This window comes from Muscardinus avellanarius, assembly GCF_963383645.1.
Source record: "Muscardinus avellanarius genome assembly, chromosome: 16".
Classification (NCBI taxonomy): Eukaryota; Metazoa; Chordata; class Mammalia; order Rodentia; family Gliridae; genus Muscardinus; species Muscardinus avellanarius.
The window spans coordinates 60,516,764-60,540,033 of NC_137802.1; the positions used below are offsets into that span (position 1 = coordinate 60,516,764).

The 23,270-nt window shown below is 56.1% G+C and overlaps 1 protein-coding gene across 1 annotated transcript in view; it reads right to left on the reverse strand.

Annotated features, from left to right (window-relative positions):
• The window catches only part of CACNG4 (calcium voltage-gated channel auxiliary subunit gamma 4), a gene marked incomplete at both ends in the record, with an annotated part of 46,996 nt that extends 24,243 nt beyond the window's left edge, over positions 1-22,753 (reverse strand). Inside the window, one exon of the mRNA XM_080712456.1 lies at positions 22,534-22,753. Coding sequence (XP_080568582.1) covers positions 22,534-22,753 — 220 coding nt within the window. The remainder of the gene's footprint in view (positions 1-22,533) is intronic.
• Between the last annotated feature and the right edge of the window lie 517 nt (positions 22,754-23,270).

Below are 23,270 nucleotides of genomic sequence, written 5' to 3' on the forward strand. Positions count from 1 at the left end.
GCTAATTCATCTAAATAAAGCCCAACTCTCTGGTGGCTGCCTGGCCAGAACCTGGAGCTTCATGTATCCTAATAGTTCACAGAGGCCCTGTTTTTTTTTTTTTCAGACTTCTGGGCTGGGGAAGGGGTTTGGGCTGGGTCTGGGGGCTCCAGTGCTGGTCCCTTGCTATCACCAATGCTGCCATTAGTGCTGATAATAACAACAGTAAGAACAGCATCACCATCCTAAGCGCTTGGTTTTGGTCCTCACTAAAACCAACCTTACAGATGAAGAAACCTGAAATAAATAAATAAATAAATAAAGAAAGAAAGAAAGAAATAAAGAAAGAAAGAAAGAAAGAAAGAAAGAAAGAAAGAAACTGAGGCCAGAGAGGCTGAGTGACTTTTCCAGGTCGTGAATGCAGTTGGGGCCAGAGCCTAAGCCACCATCGTCAAACCCTGAGCTTTAAAACCACTACACTCTCCTATCTCTTCAACCAAACATAACACACACACACACACACACACACACACACACACACACACACACACACACACACCAGCTGGCAAGTCCAGGGCTGGTGGAGGCCCAACTCAGAGGATGAGTGTTCTGCAAGTTCCCTGGGTCATCTCGGGAGCGCCTTCACCTGCTACCGAACAAGCCCAGGCACCCAAGATCCAAGGAGGACATCTGTGTGGCTCCTCAAAAATGTGCCTGGAAAGACTTGCGGGGAGACAAGTGGGGGTGCAGGAGAAGGGGATGGGGGGGCAGCAACAGGCAGGGCACAAGACTGGATGGGTGGCCCAGGAGCTTGCTCAAGGGTCTGCAGGCCCTCGGAGCCCTTTCCCCACCAGTAAACATGTAAAAGGTGATGGATGCTCTAATTACCCAGATCTGATCATTACACATTGTTTACAGGTATGAAAACATCAGGCTGCACCCCAGAGAGCCAGGTCTGACACTTACTTACCTCTGTATCTCCGCTGGAGTTTTGTGGGTTCTATTGCACTGGTGTTCTTTCTCTAAAGAGGGCCTCTGTGGGGCTTGGGGTGTGGGGGGCACTGCTTGCTACCCCAGGAACAGAAGACACCGGCAGGACATCAGTGCCCCTGTCTACCAGATGCCACGGAATGAGCTGCTTGTCATCAGCTCTGAGTCAACAAATCACTCCCTGAATTTGATACGATTTGTAATATGATAGGAGAGAATGTTTCAGAGGCACATCCCTGGGCCGCATCCTGAGAACCAAGCCTGGGACCCAGCACGATCAGAAGCCAGACAAGTTCCATGGTCATGGATTCTAAAACCAAAGTGACATTACCACAAAATGCAAAAGAAAAGCCAGAGGTCTGTGCACCTCCCATTTGCAACACCATGTACTTGGGCCTCAGTCCTCACACATGGAGGATCCTGAAGAGGAACTGGCCTGCACCCAGGACATGGGGGGCCTCGGAGACCCCACCCTGCCAGGTTCCACTATGCCCCCGACACCTTTTTGTTGGCCAGGGCTAAGAAGCCAGAGGTTCCTCAGCGCCCCGACAGGCGGCCATGGGAACGCAAAGCTTTCATTATCCATTAAGCCATTTTTCCTCCCAGTTGAGATCCGGATCGAGAAGCGTGAACGGCACGTTTCCAGCTCTCTGTGGCGCCTCTCCCACCCAGACAGAAGCCGGAGCTGCTCACTTCCAGTGCATAAGTCTCAGCGGGAAAATGCAGCCGGTCCAGGTGCCCTGACCTGGGCCAGCGGCGCGAGCATCGTGGCCAGGAGCCAGGCAGCGTCCACGGAGGCCTGAATATTTTACACCTAATGACTCTGAGTTATAGGCTTTATACCTTTAGACACCGGATTAAACTTGATATGAAATTGGCCCTGGGGGAAATTTGCTAAAGAAAAACAAGGATGTTAGATGGGGAGTTGAAAGCCCTTTGCAAGGCCTCCACCTACATTTCAAGGCTGTGTTATCTGTGGACAATCCAGGGGCACCAGCCTCCCTCATATCAACTGTGACTCTCCCCTGCCGTACTCCACCCTCATTCTGGAAATATCCCTTCTTCCTCCTCTTCCTCAACCTCTACTCACCACCAGCCCCCAAGACGGTGCAGAAAAGCCAACAGGCACCTTCAGCAGGCTCAGGACAAGGAGTGTTACACCGAAGAACCCCTCTGAGAATCCAAGAGGTAGGAACTACTATTCGCATTTCACAGGGGAGGAAACTGAGGCAACAGGAAGTAACAGGAAGAATGTGCAGAGAGCCATGTTCATAATTTGAATATACCTGGCTCCAAAGACCATGCCTTCTACTTACATAGCACCACTCATGTGCTCAGAGGTGGCCAGAACAGGGCCACTCAGAGGCCAATCTGGTCGTCTGGCTGAGACCATCACATGCTGTTTGCGACAGGTTTTCACCAGCCCCTGTGCCTCCCCTTCATGCATGGAACAGGCTTAGGACCTGAGGCTTAGGACCTGAGGCTTAGGGTAAGAACAAGAGAGCCCAACACACACACACACACACACACACACACACACACACACACACACACACACACAGCTCCCAATGTGCCTTCTCATCTCAGCTGCTAGACAGGATGGCAACTCTAGCCCCAGTGTGGAACCGCCTCTGTCCTTGAGTGGCAGGTAGGATGACCTATCTTTGTAGACAGGCGCGTGGGTGAGCTGGTGGCTGGGGAGCTCCGGCTGGCCCAGCAGTGGGGGAGAAGCACCTGCCACCTGGCCCAGGCCAGCCTCAGTGGGGGGCAGAAGCTGCCTTAGCCAATGTCTCAGTCAGCATTCTCATTACCGTGACCCCAAACACCTGACCATACAACTTAGAGAAAGGAAGATGCATTTGCTCACAGTTCTGGAGATTTCAGGGGTTCAGTCCATGTTAGGTCATGTTACATTGGCAGAACGCAGGGCATGGCAGCGGGCAGCAGAGAAGAGAGAACAAGTGCTCTGCTCTCCCATCATGGAGACCGGAAGCAAGCAGAGAGGTAGCAAGGAGGTCAAGACAGGTACAGCACTCAAGGCCACACCCCCAGGGGCCCACCTCCTCCAGCCACACCACCTAGGTTACCTACCACCTGGTAAATTCCTTACAGTGGATTCATCCACTGATGAGATTACAACCTTTGTGATTTAATTACATCAACTCTGAACATCAATACATGAGTTCTTTCAGGGACATTCTCTATCTAACCACAACAGCCAGCAAATGCCTGCTTTTTACTCTGGGAAGATGAAGCCCTTTGGGCGTGGTCTGCACAGTAGCTAGGGCAGTAGGAGCAGCGGCACAGAGCCTCTCTAAGAACCAGGGATGACGCAGCCAGGAAGCCGGGCCTTGCTCGCCCAGCCTTGCAGAGCCCTGGCCTCCAACTGAGCCCTAATTCGCAGGGCTGCTGCCAGTGCTCATTCATAAATGATGAAAAGCCTCTTAGCAAATGCCGAGCTCTGTGACGGCCCGAGGCCCTGCTGCGAACCCTAGGCTGCCACTAACTGAAGCCAGGCTGCCACTGGGTCCTGGGGGATCGGGGTTGGTGAGCGCTCCCACCCTGGGCACACCCGCTGAGGGCCACAACAAGGTCTTCTATAGCTGGTTCTCACCTGGACAGGTGCTCCTGGCTGGCTGCTGACCTGGGGGAAGGTTGAAGGCAGCGTTGAAGTACCCTGCGGGATTTCCCTCCAGAACCTCAGAAGCAGTTGGGTTTGGAGGGTTCTGTCTTAGCTGACAGGTATTACAACTGCTAGAGTCTGAAAGGTCAGCCTGGTGAGCGTGTTTTGATGTTTGGGGAGCTAGAGAACAGGGAAAGGGGAGGAAAGGCACTCAGGGCTCTGACTTTGGAGCCTGACCTGGCCCGGGGTGGTGGGGCTACAGCTCCATCCTGGAGGCACCATTCCTGGAGACTCGGACCTGCAGAAGTCCCAGCACACCACAGGCCCCTCCTCCCCTTGCTTGCTCAAGGTAGATTAGATAGAAGAACATGGCCATCCCCAGGGGTGGGCATTTCCACTCTGGGCTCCCACAGAGAGGGACGCCCATCTTCCTGAGAAGGCCTGATTGGTTGATGATGTTTTAATCCATGGCCCAAATGGAGACAAGACCAGGTTTTGTTGGGCCCTGAAGTTTGTATAATTAGGGGTGTGTGTATGTGTGTGTGTGTGTGCGCACGCACACGTGTGTGTGTGTGTGTGTGTGTGTGTGTGTGTGTTTACAGGGGTGTTTTACTTCTGAGCTACACCCTTACCCCTTAGTTTTATTTTGAGATAGAGTCTTGCTAAATTAACATGAGCTGGCCTGGAGTCTGCAATCCTTGCCTCAGCCTTCCAAGTGATGGGATTACAGGGTTAGGCTTACCACAACCAGCTAGACAGGCCTTCTTAAAGAAAAAGAATGCACAACAGATCCCAAACTAGACTCGGCCTAGCCGGGGGCTGGGGTGCCTTGGCATCTGGCAAGTACACCGTCGGGGAGCCGAGCCAGCCAGGGCTCCCCGGGGCCCCAAGGCTGATCCTGTCTGAGAAAACAGTGCAAACACAGGGGCCTCTCCCACTCTGACACCTGTTCAGGAACTCCACCACACAACTGAACCAGGCTCTGGGGATCTTGGATGTCTCATGGAGGGGCTGCTCTGAGCTGTCTAAACCCAGTCACCTCTGTGTAGGAAAGTGGACTAGTGGTGGGTAGGGGGGCTCCCTTTTGTGTGGTCCTGAGAACTCTGTGATGTGACACATGCTGTGTACCTTGGAGAATCAGTGCTAGGTTGGATGGATGGATGGATGGATGGATGAATGGTTAGATGGATGGATGGATAGATGGATGGATAGATGGATGGATGATGGATGAATGGATGGATAGATAGATGGATGGATGGATGGATAGATGGATGATGGATAAATGGATGGATGGATTGATGGATAGTTAGTGGGGGCCTCTCCCCAATAGGGTCTTTTGTCTCAAACTTTACAAGTTCCCATATAGCTTCTTGGATTGACCCAATGTGGTGTTTCCAAGAGAGAAGTGCAAACAGCCCTCTGCATTCAAAGTTTCCATGTCTGTGGGTTAAACCAACTACAGATTTAAAATACATATATGCACATAGAAGATTTGCATCTGCATGAATATGTAAAGAATCTTTTCTTCTCATTATTCCCTGGATAATACAGTATAACTGCGCAGTGTTTACACTGTACTAGGTATTATAAGTTATCTAGAGATGATTTAAAGTACACCAGAGGATGTGTGTACATTATATGCAAATATATCATTTTACATAAGGGTTTTGATACTGGAATCTGAGGAGACCCTGGAATCCATCCTCAGTGGGGAGGAGGGACCCTTAGAAGTCTCTGTCCCCATCTTCTCCCCAATAGATCGGACATATCTGTGCATCCAGCCAACACTTCCATAGCCCGCTGCCTTGGCAGCCCCAGAGCAGATACTGTTCCCTGTCTTCCAGGAGTTTGGCAGGGAACGGCCGGGTACCCTATGGCATGGTACAGTGCATGGTGCCCACGTGTGAGCACAAACCCGGGGCTCCTGGGGTACAGAGAAGAGCGGTGTCACCTGACACTGGCAACAGCCAAGGCTCTGAGGGGAAGATCACCTTTGGGGTGAGCCCTGAAGAACAGATGGAGCTGAGTAGGTGGCTCCCCCGGGGAGGGTCCATCTCAACAGACATGGTGGTCATGAAGCTGGGAATATAGACCAGACAGAGGGACTTGAGGTGGATTTCTCCTTTATGTGAGAATGCAAACCCAACTTGCAGTTCCTGGCCCTCACATCTGTGCATCCTGGACATCTGACATGAGGGACGGCCAAGTCTTTGGATGGCCGCTGGAGACGCCCTACTTGTCCACGCACCCAAGAATCCTAGGCATGTGGATGCGGGTTGTCTGGTCCTATCGAGGGCTGATATCTGGGGTCTGTCTGGAGGTGTGTCTTCAGGATGGGGAGGGACACGTCCTCACCCATGGGAGGGGATGCTGCCGGGTTCAGGAGACTCAATGGAGGGTCTCATCCAAGAGAACACTCTGGAGCTGCTGATGGACCAACACAGGGACCACATAGGAACAAAGATACACCCTTCTGCTCAGCTCAGCCTCGGGAGGGGAGGGGCTGCAGAAATATCCAGATAGGTGGCTGTGCATGGGATCAGGCTAGAGCTGGACAGGTCCTTCTGGCTCCAGCACTGGGTGGGTACCTCCCATGAAGACCGCCCACACAGTGTTTTCTCCCTGGGGAGATCTATTTGCACAGGGGAGGGGATGGAGAAGCTGGCTATTTAGCAACTGCTAGAGTTTTTTTTTTGCTGAGCTAATCTAATCCTCCTGAGGGCTCTGTGGGTCTGGTGTTACCATCCCATCCCCCCACCCTTTTTTTGTGCTACTGGGGATGAAACCCAGGGATATTCTACCTCTGAGCTATGCTTCCAGCCCTATTTTATTCTTTTACTTTGAAACAGGGTCTCACTAAGTGGCAGAGGGCCTCGCTAAGTAGCTGAGACTGGCCGCAAACCCGCCATCCTCCTGTCTCAGGCTCCCAGGTACTGGGCTTACAAGTGTGCGCCCCCACGCCGGCCCGGTTGGTTGATGATATTAACTAAGGATAATAGGCAGAGAGTAATCATAATTGTGTAGCTTGGGAACAGGTGTCTACACCTCCCAAACTACCACCCAGGTGGACATACAGACCAGGCGCACAATCCGGAGGCTCCCTCTGCCCACCCCTGACAAGACCCCACAAAGGCAGCCGCTTTGCCGGCTCCTGTGGCCCTGAAGTAGTCTGTGTTTGCACTTGGTGTGAGGAGAAGCGCACAGGATGGTCAGATTGCTCCCTGCCTGTGCCAGCCAAGGGTCGCCAAGTGACCACCCCCGATGGGGGCTTGTGGCGGACGCTGGCAGGGGGCATTCCTCGCAGAGCCCCAGACTTTGCAGTGTGCGGTGACTGACTGTTTTCTTAACAAGCGTTCTCCTGGAGCACAGTGATTTTCCCTTCCTCGCTGAGAGCACCATAGCCCGAGAGCCGCCCTCGGTCTGACAGCAGAATCCTTCCTCTCCTGGCTGCATGAGTCAGACCTGGGACACGCGCTGCATGCTGTGGTGGTCACGACGCTGCACCCACCTCCTCCGAGAAGCCTGCCGTGCCAGTCTGGCCTCCAGCACGCATCGCACAACCACTGGGGTGCCCTGTGGGATAGGCGCTGCTCCCTCATCCCTCTGGCCTCCTGCTCCAGCATCCGGGGGTGGGGGGGCTCTGGGGTCACTGTGAGCTGCTTGGGGTATTTAAAGACATGGGGTCACCTGGCCCCCTCTCCTGGAGCCCCAGACCTGGGTGAGCCATCCGTGGGAGGCACTACCCAGGCTGTGCGGTGCGGGCACAGTTCTGCAGAGCGCAGGTGCAGGACAGATCTCTAGTAAGCCAGCTGCTGCTGTCGTCACTGGGAGGCTACCGGCTGGCTGCAGGGGAGGAGGTCCGGAGCTAATCAGACTTCACCACCTGCTGGCTGTAGGCCTCCGTTTCCCCATCGAACAACAGAAGTAGCCATAGCCTCTGCCTCACAGGGAACCTAAGGAGTAACCAAGTTAATTATGTAGAATGCACACGAGTGTGGTGGCACACATCTGCAATCCTAGTACTTGGGAGGCTGAGACAGGAGGATTGCAGGTTCAAGGCCAGCCTCAGCAACTTAGTGAGACCTTATTTCAAAATAAAATGTAAGCTAGGTGTAGTGGTGCACGCTTGTAATCCCAGCATTTGGGAGGCTGAGACAGGAGGGTTGCAGGTTCGAAGCCAGCCTCAGCTACTTAGTGAGGCTCTCAGCAACTTAGTGAGGCCCTGTTTCCAAATAAAGTATAAAATAGGTCTGGGAGTATAGCCCGGAGGTAGAAAAGCCCCTGGGTTCCACTCCCAGTACCACACACACACACAAAAAAAATAAATAAAACATAAAAAGAGCTGGGGCTGTAGCTCAGAGGTAAAATGCCCTTGGGTTCAAATGCAGGTACCAGTAAATATATATATATATATATATATATATATATATATATATATATATATATATATTATATGTGTGTATATGTATGTGTGTCCACCATATACACACACATCTATCTATCTGTCACCTATCAGTCAATCAATCAATCAACCAATCATCTATCTATATCTGTATGCATGCTCTGGGCAGTTCCTGTACATAGCAAGGACCCACAGAAAGGACTTGCTGTCTTTCTGTGTCTCATATAATACACATATAATACACCATGGCTAATTCAATAATAATTCAATAATAACTAAACAATCCTGAATCTTGGCTGCTGGGAGGATGGAGTGAGCTAACGTAGGATGGTACCTGGTATATGAGATGGGACCTATGGGCCGGGTGCACCGCGCGCATTCAGGAGAAAACTGCTGTGATTTTCCAGCGCCTCATAATTACAGATCCTAGGCAGAAGCAAGCCAAGCGTGTGGGGCGGGGAAGCCGAGAAGGGTGGAGGGGACCCGGGAGCCCTCGGGACGTGCAGGGCCAGCCTGGCACCTTCTCACCGCGGCCTCCGATGGGTGGGGAGGGCCTGGGGCTGGTGTGTCCCCCCAGCCGCCTCTTGGCAACGGCCGATTGATTTCCAGCCAGAAGCAATCTGGACTAAACAACCAGGTTTGAGTAATAATAATAAAAAAAGCATCAGAACTCAAAAAACGAAAGTCCAGGGAAATTTCTTTCCCTTTCCAGCAGAGATGGGAAGGCTGAGGAAGAAACAAGAAGAGCTCCCAGGACGACGAGGGGCTTTCGAGGGCTGGAGATGCGTGTTTTGTTTTCAAACTCCAGAAAAGACTGAAGAAGCAGCAACCTTCCATTGCGGGCACCGGGACCCGGGACTAACTTTCTTTCTAGCCCCAGTCCTGGAAATTTCATCAGGAGAAGGCTGATGGGGGTGGGCTGGGGGGGACCTCACCGTTCCTCTCCGTTCCCGTTCCTGTCCCTTTCATCCTCTCTAAGGATGAGAGGAGGCAGCTCTGGGACCGGGCCGCCGTGACGATGGGGAGCTGACCCCTCTGTATCGAGTGGCATTTGAAGGGTCAATGGATTTGACACCAAAGCACGGTGAAAACGGCCTTTCCTGCAGGATTCACCAGGCCGAGACTTTCCTAAAAGAATTTACACAAATGGAATTGGCAACGGACATTTTTTTTGAGACAGAAGAACCCTTCATTTGAAAGAGTTTGAGGGTCTTTGGTGCAACGGGGCATGCTTAAACTTGCCATGGGGAGACTTCCCAGGGAGTGAGGAGGGGGACAGAAAGAAAGCAGCTTCTGTCTAAACTTGGTCAGATTCATATTTCAAGAAACCTCAGCCAGTCTGGCTCCGGCAGAAAAACCCTCCCTCGGGAACATCTCCCAAACGCAGTACTTTTTATTAAGTCCTTAGCTTTACATACGTGATAAAAGTTCCTAAGGACATAGATCCCGGGTTTATTTTCTCGTGGCTTGCTTCTGTGGTCAGTTCTGACCTTTTCATTGCGGGACATAGATTTCTAGGGATGGAAACCCCGACGTGGAGATTGTGACTCACAGAAAAGAAAGATTCATCTACAGATGGTTCTCCAAGGCTTTGATCCAGGGATCAATTCGGTTATAAGTCGGGGCTGCCCTGTAATAAAAAAAAAAAAAAAACCCTGGCAGGAAGTTAATGGCAAGGCGCCTGGATGCATTTAATACAGAGATCAAACGCCATTAGCAAAGAAGAAACACACGGCCACGCATCTGTCTGGAGACGGGGGGGGCTGGGGTTGTTCTCCTTTAAACATCAGGCTTAAATTTCCCCTCCTTAACAGAAAATGGGGGAAAGAGGAAAGAAGAGAAAACACATCTCCAGTTCCTGTGGCCACCCTGTTAACCATTTTGGTATCTTGTGTGTGTGTGTGTGTATGTGTGTGTGTGTGTGTATGTGTGTGTGTGTGTGGGGGGGGGTACTGGGGTTCCTGGAAGCCCTTCTATCTCCGGGCTACACTCCCAGACCAATTTTTACATTTTTATTTGGAAACGGGGTCTCCTAAGCCAGCGCGCGCGGCTGGCTTCGAACCTGCGCGATCCTCCTGTCTCCGCCTCCCGAGCGCGGGGATGACAAGCGTGCGCCACCACGCCCGGCCATTTTGGTATCTTTCCAATGTTTTTTCTTCTCACCTAATAAAACAGCCGGCACCACAGTCACATCTATTTCATACCACATGATCTCTAAAGGCTCCACATCTGTGGGTTTTTGACTCACTCAATTTGCTATTTAATAGAATTCTCTCCATGTTTAATAACCCTCCTAATCATCCCTGAGTTAAAACGATACATTTTTATCTAGAAAATGCTTCAAGAACTTTCAAAAGCCTGCCTTGCCCAGGAAACAGGAGAGGGCTTGGGGGACTTCAATATGGCAGAGAAGAAAGGGAGAATAAATCATTAGAAAGATAAGTAAAAAGGAAAGGAGAGAAGGCGAGGAGAGAGGAAGGCACTGGGGGAGGTGGGAGAAGGGGGTTCATAAAAGGGGGACTCACGGCTTGGCGAGGGGGTTGGGGATGAGCACAGAGGGAGCCCCTGGGACACTTGAAAACAGGGTGGGGGCAGGCCCAAGGCCAGCAGGCAACCCCCCCAGGAGACCCTCAGGGCCACGCAAGGGACCCAGGGGGAAGAAGGGGGGTCTTCCAAATGGTTAAGCCACTGGGGCCTCTCAGCCCACCCGGCATCTGGCCTGGCCTCACAGCCAGAAATCTGTGGGCAGAAAAGACAACAAAAGCCATTTTTCATGCAAGAAGAGCTGAACATCAGGAAAAATCAGAGCCCCTTTGTATGACATGCCAAACTGCTGAAGCGAGAAAACGTCTCGGGCGAGGGCTCAGATGCGAGCTGGGGACAGCGCGCTGGCCCTGGGGGACCCGGGCCATCAATGTACACTTGTTACGGGGCTTTTCAGAGCGAGGGCCGGAAGCAAGTGCGGGGTGGCTTCTCCCCCACCCCCACTGCATGTTAATGATGAGCTGGTGATGCCGCCTTGGCCTGCCCGGCTGGCCCCTGGAAGGGAGCCTGGGTGTCCTGAGATGTCCTCAGGGAGTCTTGGGGGCATCCGGGTTCTTTCCTTGTCCACAGCTTGGGGTGTGGGGTGTGGGCGAGGTGGGCAGAGGCTCTGGGAAGGATGAGCCAAAGACTTTCTTCCTGGAGACCCATCCTGGCGCTGGGCTCCTCTCGTGGCTTCTATGCGGGGCATTCTTCGAATGACCCGATGGGTAATGATCACTTTTTACTTCAGCCCCAAACCAAGCCCTTACCTGTCTCCTCTTGACTCCTGCCAGCAAATCTGCACAGTTGGTACTGCTAACAACCCATTTTGCAGACAGAGCAACTGAGGCTCAGGGTGGGTGTGCTGACTGGCTTAGGGTCCCCTAGTGAGAAGGAAGAGCTGGGGTTCAGCCTGTCTTCCCCAGGCCCTGCCTGCCCCACTCTCACCCAACCATGGCAGTTGCTGTCTGTTTCAGGTCCACTGTGAGACATGTATTGGGGTCCTGCTGGGATTTTCCATTTGCTCCCCCTGGCAACCCCAGGGAAGCCCCTAACCTCCAGGTGAATTTGGATGCTCCCCTGCATCCACACTGTGGTCTGTCTTTCCTACCGCTGTGGCCCCCGGCTCTCCAGAACCAGAGAGCAGGCCCTGCAGGCTTTTGGTACCCACGAAGCCCAGCCCAAAGCCAGGCACTCAGCAGGCGCCACATAAAGGCTTGAGGGTGAGAGACCTCTCAGCACCGCTGCTAATCAAACACGGCCCTGGCTCTGGCGTGTGTCTGGGTGGGAGATCTTAGAAAATGCAAGAAGGACGTGAGCTCTGAGTCTCCCCTTTCCTCCTGTACCCGCCATCCCTGAGCAGTGCCTCTTCCCTCCAGGCACCCAAAGTCTTCTCAGGGTGGAACAAGGCACCCAGGACCAGCTACGGAGTCGGGTCTGGCACAGAAAGAAAATGCAGGCTGCTTTGTACACAAATAACTAAGCTTCAAGATGGTGGCAAGAGAACAGGAAATAAAGCCTGGGCCCTTCCGAGTCCAAGGCCCTGGGCGACTGCTCCAGCCCGTGACACCAGCCCTGGCGACACAGGTCACTTTACCCCCTTTGTGCATGACCTCTGACTATGCCCGGAGTCTGGGTTTCCCTCTTGTACCTCCCTCCCCTGAAGTAGGAAGGCCAAGTTTGCAGGCTCCTGACGGCCTCTCCTGTGTCTCCGCTCACATCTGCAACCACACATTTGTTCTCTAGTCTCCACCCGGGGCTTTAGTTCAGAAGATATGGTTGCTGGCGTGCCCCTTATCCCGTGGGGGGGGGCACGGACTGGGGTTCACATTTCCAACCCGGCTTCTCACTGGGGGAGGAGCTGTTTCAATCCACACAGCAACTGACTCCTGTGTCTGTGTCCCCAGGCTAGTCCTGCCTCAGGTCTGTGTAGGGGTCCTGGCCCATGCACTCTATGGCAGAGCTCTCTCAGGCCGCTGGACCCCACCCCTTTGTGCTTTTTGTCTTGAGAGATAACTCTACCATCCAGTTGCCTGGGGTGCTCTGGACCCCATCCTGGACCCCATTCATTACTCTGCCTCCCAACTCCATCCCAGCAGCTGGGTCTCCCAATGTCCTTAGAATCCATCCTACAGCTACTGCCCCGCCACCCCCAGCCCCCCCTCCCCCAGAGCTCAGACCCTCGCCACTTCGATCCCGGGACAAGCACAGTGACCCCCGTGAGGATCCCCCGGCTCGGCCCATCTGCTCCACGGGAGGAATCGCAGCCTCGCACCCCTCCGCGGCTGCCGGTTGCTTTTAGGATCAAGCCACCTCTCCAGCTTGGCAGGGCAGGCCCTCCGGGACCCGGTCCAGCTCCCGTCCCCAGCATCATCTTCTGCTGCTCCCAGGCTCCCTGGCCTTGCCAAACTAATAGCTGCCCCTTCAGCACAGCGGGTTCTCCAAGTGACAGCTACGCCCTGTGCCAGGCCCCGTCAGCAGGGCTTTCCAGGCACAATCTCACTTGATCTTCGTGACAATTCCATGGCAGGGCAGCCGCGGGGCAGGGGCTCCATCATTATAACCCCTTTTGCAGATGAGAACTGAGGCTCAGAGGAGTAAGGGCATTTGCCCCAGGCTCCAGAGCTGACTCAGGAAAGAGCAGGATTCACACGCATGTTTCTCTGGCTTCCCCAGCTCTCCTCCCAAGAACCACCACACGGAGGTGTTTTCAGGTGTCGCCTGGGTCTCCTTGCTACACAGATAAGCTCCTGGCGAGAGAGGTCAGAGGGCAGGGCTGGGATTGGACTGACCTGCCTAGGTTATAGGCAGGGCATGGTCTTACGGAAGAGCCAGGGAATGACCTGGCCAGGCCCACTTTTACTATTTATTTATCTTGGTGCTAGGGATGGAACCCAGGAGCATTCTACCTCTGGGCTACACCCCTGGCTCTATTTTATTTTCTTTTATTTTGAAATAGGGTCTCATGAAGTTTCAGAGGGCCTCACTAAGTAGCTGAGGCTGGCCGCGAACCTGCGATCCTCCTGTCTCAGCCTCCCAAGTACTGGCATTACAAGCGTCCACCACCACACCAGGCTCCGGCTGGTATAGGTGTGTATATGTATATATGTATATATGTATATATGCATATATATTATATATATAATTTTTGTTTTGGTGGTACTGGGGTTCCTGGAAACCCTTCTTCCTCCGGGCTACACTCCCAGACCTATTTTTTTATATTTTTATTTGGAAACAGGGTCTCTTAAGGCAGCGAGGCTGGCTTCGAACCTGTGCAATCCTCCTGTCTCCGCCTCCCAAGCAAGGGGATTACAAGCGTGTGCACCACCACGCCCAGCTCCAGCTGGTATTTTGATAAGATCTTTGTGGTTGTGGGTGGAGAAAGCCAGGGAAGGTCAGGACACTACTGGCATCCTGGTGGACATGCTGGAGTTTGGACTGGGCGCACCAGGCAGCCTGGGAAAGAGGGGAAACAGGGAGAGCCGGGGTGGGCGTGCTCTGCAGGGGAAGCCCCGGGACTGAGGGCACCATGGGAAGGGCTTGGCTTTGTCTCTGCAGTGGCTGGCACTGTGCTGGGGACCAGGCAGACCCCGGTGTTTGCTGGGTGAAGACAGTCCTGATGGAGTGAGTGGGAGAGGCAAGGGGGCATCACCCTCTACAGTGAACCCCACCAGGCAGCAGCCTGTTCCAGGTGTGAGGCTCCTACTTGCAAGCCCTTCCCTGCAAAGGTGTCAGAGGGGGAAGCCGCCCTGCCCTCCCTCGCCTGTGCAGGAGCAAAGCTAACTGCACTGCATCATCACACACCCCGGCCCCTGAGTGGTACCTGGAGGCAGGGCTGAGACAGGCTAGGGGGAGGCAGGAGGTGGGAAGAGGAAGGGAAAAGGGGATGGAGAAAGGATGGGGTGGAGGAGGATGGGTATCATCCCCCAACCAGACTGCTGGGGACGCACACCAAGGAGGCTCTGAGAGGCTAAGGGTCCAGCCAAGGACTGTCCAGAGGGCTAGTGGCAGCCTAGGGACCTCCTGGCCTCCCTGTCGATGGTCTTCATCACGCCCCAGCACCCTGTCATCCTTTTCCCTCCCTCATCCCCGACACCAGGAGTTCACAGCTGCAACCTCGGGTGCTCAAGCTAAGCACAGGGCCCTCCCCCTGCCAGGTGGAGGAGCTTGTAGGCCTTGGGGGATGCCTGGCCAGGCCATGCCCCTCACAAGTGCCACTCAGACCCCGTCCCCAAGCTTCCCTGTGGCTCCAGGGCACTCGGCAACTGGCTTCTACGACAGACCTGGAGTGAGGGCACGCCTGGGGGGGCCGCTCTCTCCCACTGATTTTATGGTTCGAAGGAATCACGCATAGAGGCTATGGGTCAGCGAGGTGACAGGACAACCCTACAGCTCTCCCTGCAGACACTGGAAGCTCAGAGCTCAGCCCAGGCCCTGCAGCAGAAAGTTCCAGTGACTTAGTTCTTCTGGGAAAAATCCCAAAGTTCAGGAATCGTGGGATGGGGAGAAAGTGAGACCTGTCAAGTATCTACAAGGTACCCCACACAAGGAGGACCATTTTGTGTGTTTTCTCGTGTAATTTCACAACCACCTCAGGAGTTGCTTCTGTGGTGCCTGCATTTTACGATAGAGGAAGTGGAGTTCAGAGAGGTTGGGTAATTTGTCTGGAGACACACAGCTCACAAGTGGTGGAGCCTGGACCCGCACACAGGTCCAGGTGATTGGTCTACTGATGGGGAGGGAGGGGGAACTAGGATGAGTGTCCAGCGCCTGCCTCTGCCCCCAGCTTCTGGCGGGAGGATAGGGAGACTGATCATTTTTAGTCATTTGATTTTCTCCCAGGCTGTCTGAACCTGGGTGGAGTTAGAAAACTCCTCCCTGTCTTCCCACTCCTCTTTCAGAGATGAGGCCGCGGTGGGACGGAGCAGGGTGCAGGAAGCAGCCCTTGCTGAGCACCTTCCCTGAAGGACCAGATGTGGTAGCCATAGAGACCTCGCTCTCTGCCTGAGCCCTGGAGGCGGATGCATGCACGGCGCAGGCGTGTGAGATGAGCCGGGCTCCAGGTAAGACCCAAAACCCTCACAAGCCGCCTCGCTGCGAGGCCGCCCACCTAATAACTGGAAAAGCCGGGGGAGAGGGCTGGCTTAGGGACGATGCTGGCTTGAGGACCGAGAGAAGTCCAGGCAGTTCCCCTGTCCCCACCATGGCCCCAGGAAAGTGGAGGTGCTGACGCCCCAAGTGGTTAAGTGTGAGGTCGTCCCCTGCCGTGCACTCACCAGAAGAGGGCTTGGGGGCTGAACCGGCACTGTTAAGAACTGGCTGTCTGCTCTGCAAAGACCGCGGAGCTGGAGGCTGGCAGCTGAGTCCCTCATCTGGCTCCATGCGTCAGACACAGACGGCTCATACCCAGGAGCCTCCCTCGGGCCACAGGGGCCAGGGACAGCTCCGCTTCCACCCGAGGGGCCTGACACGTGCTCCACTGGGGGGCGCCCCTGCACTGTGGCACGTGCGGGAAGCTTTTCCACCAGGGAACAACAATTAGAGGGGTCAGCCAACCTGCCCAACCCTATACAGCATCCTGGCCAAACTGAGATGTGCAGTCAAGGAATCTGACCCCCAAACTTGGCCTTTTCCCTCCACCAAAGTCCACGCTATTCTTTATTTTGAAACAGGGTCTCACTAAGTAGCGGAGGCTGGTCGGGAACCCGCGATCCTCCTGTCTCAGCCTCCCAACTGGAATTACAAGCGTGCGCCAGCATGCCCGGCTTCCTACTTTTAATTTACATCCATCCAGGTCCCATGCCTCATTTATTATTTATCTTGTCCTTTCTTTATTGGTTGGAGGAAGAACTAAACAGAGTAAACTTGTGTGATGTAAATTTCACAGGTTTTTTTTTTTTTTGGGTGGAGGTACAGGAGATTGAACCCAGGGCATTCTACCTCCAAACTATACCTCCCCCCCCCAGTTCTATTGTATTTTGAAACTGGACCTAAGTTGCTGAGGCTGGCCTCAAACCTGGGATCCTCCTGTCTCAAGTTCCACTATGCCTGGCTATCTTTTCTGTTTTGTTTTGTTTTAAAAGGGTTTTCATGGGAAGAAATGGACATGTTAAGGAAAAAAATGTCCATCTTGGAGTTCCTCAAAGTGTCTGGTGACACCTGCCGAGTGCCACGGGACGGTGTGGGGGTGAAGAGCGGGAACTGTAGGGTCTTGGGGCAGATCTAGGCAGGCCCTACCTGGTGTCACTCTGGGGACAGAATCAGCTTGTCTACTTTTTGGAGCTGTTCAGGACAGTCAGCCCTGCAGGCAGATTGGCATGGGAGTGCATGCCTGTAATCTCAGTACTTCAGAGGCTGAGACAGGAGGATCAAAAGTTAGAGGCTAGTCTGGGCAACTTGGCAAGACTCTATCTCAAAATAAAACACAAAATAAAGGGCTGAGGGCACAGCTCCGTGGCAAGTCCCGGTGGGTTCAATCTCCAGTACTGTGAATAAATAAATATAGGAACAGAGCTAGACACCTAAAGCAGACTCGGGTCATCCCATTAATAGGGTGCATATAGGCCGGGGCTGCTGCTGGACACCCCACAACAGAGGACAGCTGTCTTCAGTATTTGGATGTGGGACCATCACAGCAGGCTGAGGTAGCCCAGATCCAGGCAATCAGCCATGATTCCTCACCCCTTGTCCCCTGTACAGGCCCCGCCCTGTGCCTCCATCTCTGCTGTCACTCCTTGGCCCGGGTCTCCAATCCCCCCCTCCCCCGCCGCAATGTCCAGATGGGTCTCCTTACGGCCTCCTGGATGCTCCCCTCTCTCCACACAGCAGGTGGCTAAGTTGCTGAGGCTGGCCTTGAGCCTGTGATCCTCCTGTCTCAGCCTCCCAAGTACAGGGATGGCAGATGTGCACCACGAAGCCTGGCGGAAGGATCTTTTAACACATGCAAGGTCCCTTTACTCCCCTGCCCCAGCCCCCAACAGGAGCACCTGGGTGTGAATGAGGCAGGCCGCTGAGCTGACCTGCTGCTTCTCCATCCTCAGGACTCTCACGCCCAGCGTTTCCTTCCCCTGGGAGGCCTTCCTCCAGGTCCTTTTTACCTCCTGGCTTTGGCTTAAATACACCGTTTCCCATCACTCTTTCCGACCCAGCCACTCCCAGGAGCCCCTGCTCTGATTTCTGCAGCTAGCCAATTAGAACACAGTCCGTCTCCGGCGGCGCCTCAGTGCGCATGTGCCAAGCGCATGAATAAATGAATGAATGAATGAATGCAGGCAGGCGCGGCAGCCAGGTGACTTCTATCCCATCGAGGCTGAGAAGGACCAGCTGAGGAGCACAGAGACTCTTCCAGGCCCCCGAAGTCAGGGGCGCAGCTCGCTGGGCTGGTGTGGAGGTGGGAGGGACGTTCCAGACCAGCCCCTTTGGAGATGAGGAGACAGAGGCCCCCGGCTCTCTGGCCAGCACTTCCCAGCTCAGGCTGTTCTTCCTTCTGTCAACTCTGCGCCCCTGGGTCCAAGGACCTGAGGTCGCTTCCAACTCTGTACTGTGACTGTCCTGGAAGTCCTCAGACTCTGGGCGGTCTGGGGAGATGGACACTGGAGATTTCATGAAAGACCTGCTGATTTAATACTGAGTCTTTCGGAAGCCCTCTTCTCCAAGGCCAGCCGGTGCAGGGCCATGAGCCCTTTTTCTCCTTGTACCATGGCTGGAGTCGACGGTGTGGGGATGCTGACCAGGTGAGGAGGCTGAACATGGCTAGGACAAAGGACTGGCACTCTCAGGTTCCTCCTGCTGGTACCTAGCACAGAGTCGGCACAGGAGCCACCCCCCGGTGTCAAGGATGCCTCGTGAAGACTCTGAAAGAGCGTGCTGAAGCAGCTTCATGGATGGGGACGGCGGGAGGGGAGGAGCTCCTGAGGCCCGGCCTGGCCAGGACCATGCGTGCTGGACTCAGAGCTCTCCTCTCGGTGGCACGAGTGACTGGTCCCTACAGGCCCTAAGGACCTCCGCAGCTCTGGCGCGAGTGCCAGGGTGACAGGTGGGCATGGGGGCCTTGGCACGTGGCCATAAACTGCTGCCCCGAGTCTCTTCCTCCCTCCACCCCGTGTCTGCGCGGGGTCTGGTCTTCTGTTCCAGCACAGAGCGGACTCTCCATGTTTGCTTAGATTCTTCCCCCGGCCCATTCCAGAATGCTCTAGAGAGCGATCAAATATTGGCTAATGGCGCCTGTGATGGAAAGAAGACTGATTACCCCTTTCCTACGTCCCCAGCTGCAGCCGGGTGTCACCAAAAACACAAAGAAAAAGTTGAGGGTCTCAAGGAGGTGGGGAGAAAGGACTAAGGCCAGTCCAGAATACAGGGGAATAAGGGAGGCAGAAACAGACAAAAACAGACGAGAGAGAGAGCAAGAGAGAGAGAGAGCAAGAGAGAGCGAGAGCAAGAGCGAGAGCGAGCGAGAGAGAGCGCGAGAGAGAGAGCGAGAGCGAGAGAGCGAGAGCGAGAGCGAGAGAGAGAGCGAGAGAGAGAGAGAGCGGGAGAGAGAGCGAGAGAGAGCGAGAGAGAGCAAGAGAGAGAGCGAGAGAGCGAGAGAGAGCGAGAGAGAGAGCGAGAGAGAGCGAGAGAGAGAGAGAGAGAGCGGGAGAGAGAGCGAGAGAGAGAGCGAGAGAGAGCGAGAGCGAGAGCGAGAGAGCGAGAGAGAGCGAGAGAGAGAGAGCGAGAGCGAGAGAGCGCGAGAGAGAGAGCGGGAGAGAGAGCGAGAGAGAGCAAGAGAGAGAGAGAGCGGGAGAGAGAGCGAGAGAGAGCGAGAGAGAGCAAGAGAGAGAGCGAGAGAGAGAGCGAGAGAGCGAGAGAGAGCGAGAGAGAGAGCGAGAGAGAGAGCGAGAGAGAGAGCGAGAGAGAGAGCGAGAGAGAGAGAGAGAGAGAGCGAGAGAGAGAGAGAGAGAGAGAGAGAGAGAGAGAGAGAAGGGAAGGAAAGAAGGGTGAGGTGCCTTATGCAATTTGTGTATCGGTTGTACATTCTGGTTTCCAAATGCCTCATGCTGCTGCCAGCCCAACCTCAGAGCTGGGCTCCACTGGGCACTCAAGTCCTTGGTTCTATTTTTAATGGCAACCCAGAAGCTGTAGAGAAACCCCAGAGAAAGGGCAGCATGACATGGAAGAGCTTTGTAGTGAGACAGAGGCTCGAATCTGGCCCCGCTGCCTCTGGGCAAGTCCCGGAACCTCTCTACACCTGGTTCCCTGTCCGTCCGTAGAAGGGGGTTAAGACAACACCCTTGCCTTCTGGGGGCCGTCGTGAGCTTGTCGGCAGCTCCACGCACAGGCTGTGCACCTCTTATTTTCACACTTGTGCTGGAGAGGTGTGTGTGTGTGTGTGTGTGTGTGTGTGTGTGTGTGTACGCTCCTTTGGAGTTGGAAGGAGATGATGCTAAGCCAGATGGGATGGGACACACCTTGAGCACGCAGAGGGCCGGCTCTCCTCGTCCAGCAGAATCATTTATGGGAGACAATCAGGGAGCTGGACTGGCTGCCCCGGAGTTGCCAGCAAACTCATCAGAGCTCTGCCACCGCGCCCCAAGCTCCTGCTGCAGTATTTCTTTAGCTTCCGCTCAGAGTTTGATCTTTCCTTTCTCCTCCTTTTTCTTTTTTCTTCTTGTTCTACCCTCTCCCCCCCCCCTCCACCTTCTGGTTAGGATGTAATCTTTGGGGATCTTTTGCAGGAGACCAGGTGGACATAATGCATGGCACACAGGAAAGCCAATGGAGGTACCCCCCGCCCTGCCCTCAGGGAGCAGCCCGGGTTAATTAAGTGCTGTCTAGCTCTCAGCCCTGACCGCTCGCTGGTAGGTGTCCGCGGAGGTGGCATCCTGGCTTTGGGAGCTGTCGGCTCCTACGATGTGTTCTCATAAGATAAGCTGAGAGTTCCCACCCAGTTACAGGACAGCCGTGATGATCCAAGCCACGGAGGACTCCGGAACCCGCTCTCCCAGCCCGGGGTCCCAGCAGGTTACCCTGACCTTCGCTGCATGGCTGGGTTGGCCCTCGGAACCCCTGAGCTTTGGGAAATGACAGGGGCAGCACAGTTCTTTCCGTGAAGTCCCCCAGATGGCTCCCTCTGCCAGCAGAGCCAGCTGCCCAGATCAGCTCGGGGCCGTCTTGATGAACAACGCGTGCAAACGGCTCGAGGCAGCTGGCAAGATACTAAGTGCAGCATCAATCCTAATTAGGGTGAGGAATTAATAAAGGAGTCAACCGAGTCCCTGTGCAGGCCCGGCTCGGTGCGGAGGAGTTAGCTCCAATTTCCGCTGGGAAACTGGAAGGCCCCAGGTCCACGCGCTTCCCAGGATGGATGACTGAGGCAGGACCGGCATGCCCCGCTGATGGCACCCAGAGGAGTCTATGGAGCAGACCCACGGCTCCAAAGCCCCAGCTCCGCGCCTAACTCGGGTGCAGTGGCAGGTAGTGACGTGGGTACATGCTTCAGATGGGAGTAGGTGTTCATGATCTGAGCCACTGCACACCCCAAAATGATGTTTTTCAAAAGAAAAAAGGAGGGCGTGATCGTGGGCCCACCGGCTCCATTGTGCGGCTGTTTCCTGAACTGTTGATTGCTGGGTTCTGTTACCTGGAGACTCCACGGAGCCCTGGCACTGAGCTGCAAGCCCGGGAGGGGCAGAGTCGCCGGAGGGGACAGTGGATGTGGGGGACAGGGTGGGCAGGACTCCGGATGAGAACCGCCATGGTCTGGAAGGGGACAAAAGGGGCAACTCCGACTTCACCAAGCAGCCGCAGCTTGACAAAGCCTCCTTTCAGATGCCTCCAAAGGCGGCGGGGAGGACGCTCATCGCTCCAAACGCTCCCTGCCAACCTCCGCCTCATCCCCCACGCGCAGAACTAGAGGCAGGGGTTGGAGCTGCAGAAGGGAACAGAGGTGGATGGAGAACTCCCCAAACGACCAAGGCGCGGAGTGAGCTCACGGGGAAAGGTGACAAAATAAATAAATAAATAGAGAAAACTCTATCCACGGATTTTTGAAGAATCAAAGCGACGCTCCACCAACCGCCCCGATCACGTCCCCAGTCTGAGAGCCAAGGCCAAGCAGCAGACCTGTCCACAACCTGGCCGGATGAGGCGGCCCCTCCACGGCCACCTGTTAGTTCCAGTTCCGCGGCTGGGCAGGCGCAGCAGCCCAGCGCCTTTCGGTGTCCAGGTGTCCCCGCCCCTCCCCTGGAGGCGGCGGCGCTCGCGGTCCCGCGGGGTGGGGTCCTCGCCCTGGGTGCGCGCCCACCTCGCCACACCTGCTATTCAGCCACAGCTCGCATCTGGGGGTCGCGGCGCCGCGTCCCAGCCGGGCGACCACGCCCCTCCGGGGCCCGCGGACGGCCCCGCGCACCCCAGCCTCGCGCCCACCGGGGTCTCCCGCAGCCTCCCCGCGGAGAGGCCCCGGACCAGAGCTCGCAGCCTCCCTTGGGGGAGACTCGGTGTGGCTCCCCTGACCTCCCCATCGCGCAGGGAGGGGCGGAAGGGGAGAAGGGCGTCGGGCGGGGTCCGGAGACCCGCCCGGCGTCCGGCCTGTGCCCCGCCCCATCTCTCGGCGGGGACCGGGATCGAGCGCCCCGCGGCCCCGCGCTCCCCGCCCCCGCCCCCGGCCGGCCCCGCCCCAGGATGGCCAGTTCCCATAGCAATCGCACAGACACCGGTTGCCAAGCAACCCCTCCCCCTCCTCCCGCGCCCGCTCCCCCCGCCCCCACGCCAGCCTCCACCTCCCCGGGGGCGCGGGCGCGGGCCCGGGGGGCGCTCGGGTCCCGGGAGGCGCGCGCGCGCGTGCGAGTTTCGGCCTCATTGTGTCTGCGGGCGAGGGGGTGTGCGCGCGGGTGCAGAGTTTGTGCGCCGGGCGTGTCGGGGCGTCCCCGGCCCCCGGCCCCCCGCCCGCCCTCCCGGGCTCCTTTGTGTCTCGGGGGAGCCGGCGCCGCGCCCGCCCTGGGGGCCGCGCGGTGTGCGCGGTGGGGGGGGGGGTCCGTACCTTCGATGCAGCACACCCGCCACAGCCCCGAGTGGGTGAGGTCGCCGCGGGCGCGGCGGGGCGGGGGCCCGTCGTCCATGGTCAGGTTGGTGCCGTTGCAGATGTGCGCGCTGGAGTAGAGCCAGTAGTCGGTGCCGATGGCGATGGCCATGAGCGAGAAGGCGGCGAAGGCTCCGGCCGTGGTCAGCAGCATCTGCAGCCCGCGGTCGCATCGCACCATGGTGGGCGCCTCATAGTCCGCCGCCCGCCCGCCTCCCTCCGCGCCTTCCCCCGGGGGCGCCCGGGCTGGGGCCGAGGCCGGGGGGCGGCGCCGCGCTGCGCGCTCCGACCCCGCGCCCCGGCCGTGCCTGCGCTCCGGCCGCCGGGCTCCAACTCCGGGCTGGCGGCGCCGGGCTCCTCCCTCTCGGCCCGCCCTCCGCCCCGGTCCCTCGGCGCGTCTCCGCAGCCGCGGCTTCCCTCCCCTGCGCCCCCCTCCCGGCCCCTCTCCCCGCCCCGCGCTCGCGCGCCGCCTCTCCAGGGTTCATTCACATTATCAGAGCGCAGGAAGCCGAGGGAGGGGTTTCCCAGGAGGACGCAAGCGAGGCTGCGCCGCCAGACACCTCTAGTACTCCGCCCGGGACACCCAGGCCCCCCCCCCATGCCCCCCGGGCTCCTGCAGTGCGTGGAGTGTGGTGGATGTCTTAGCAATGACCCCCAGCCCCCGCTTTGCCCGGGTGCCTGTGTCTCTACCTGGCCAC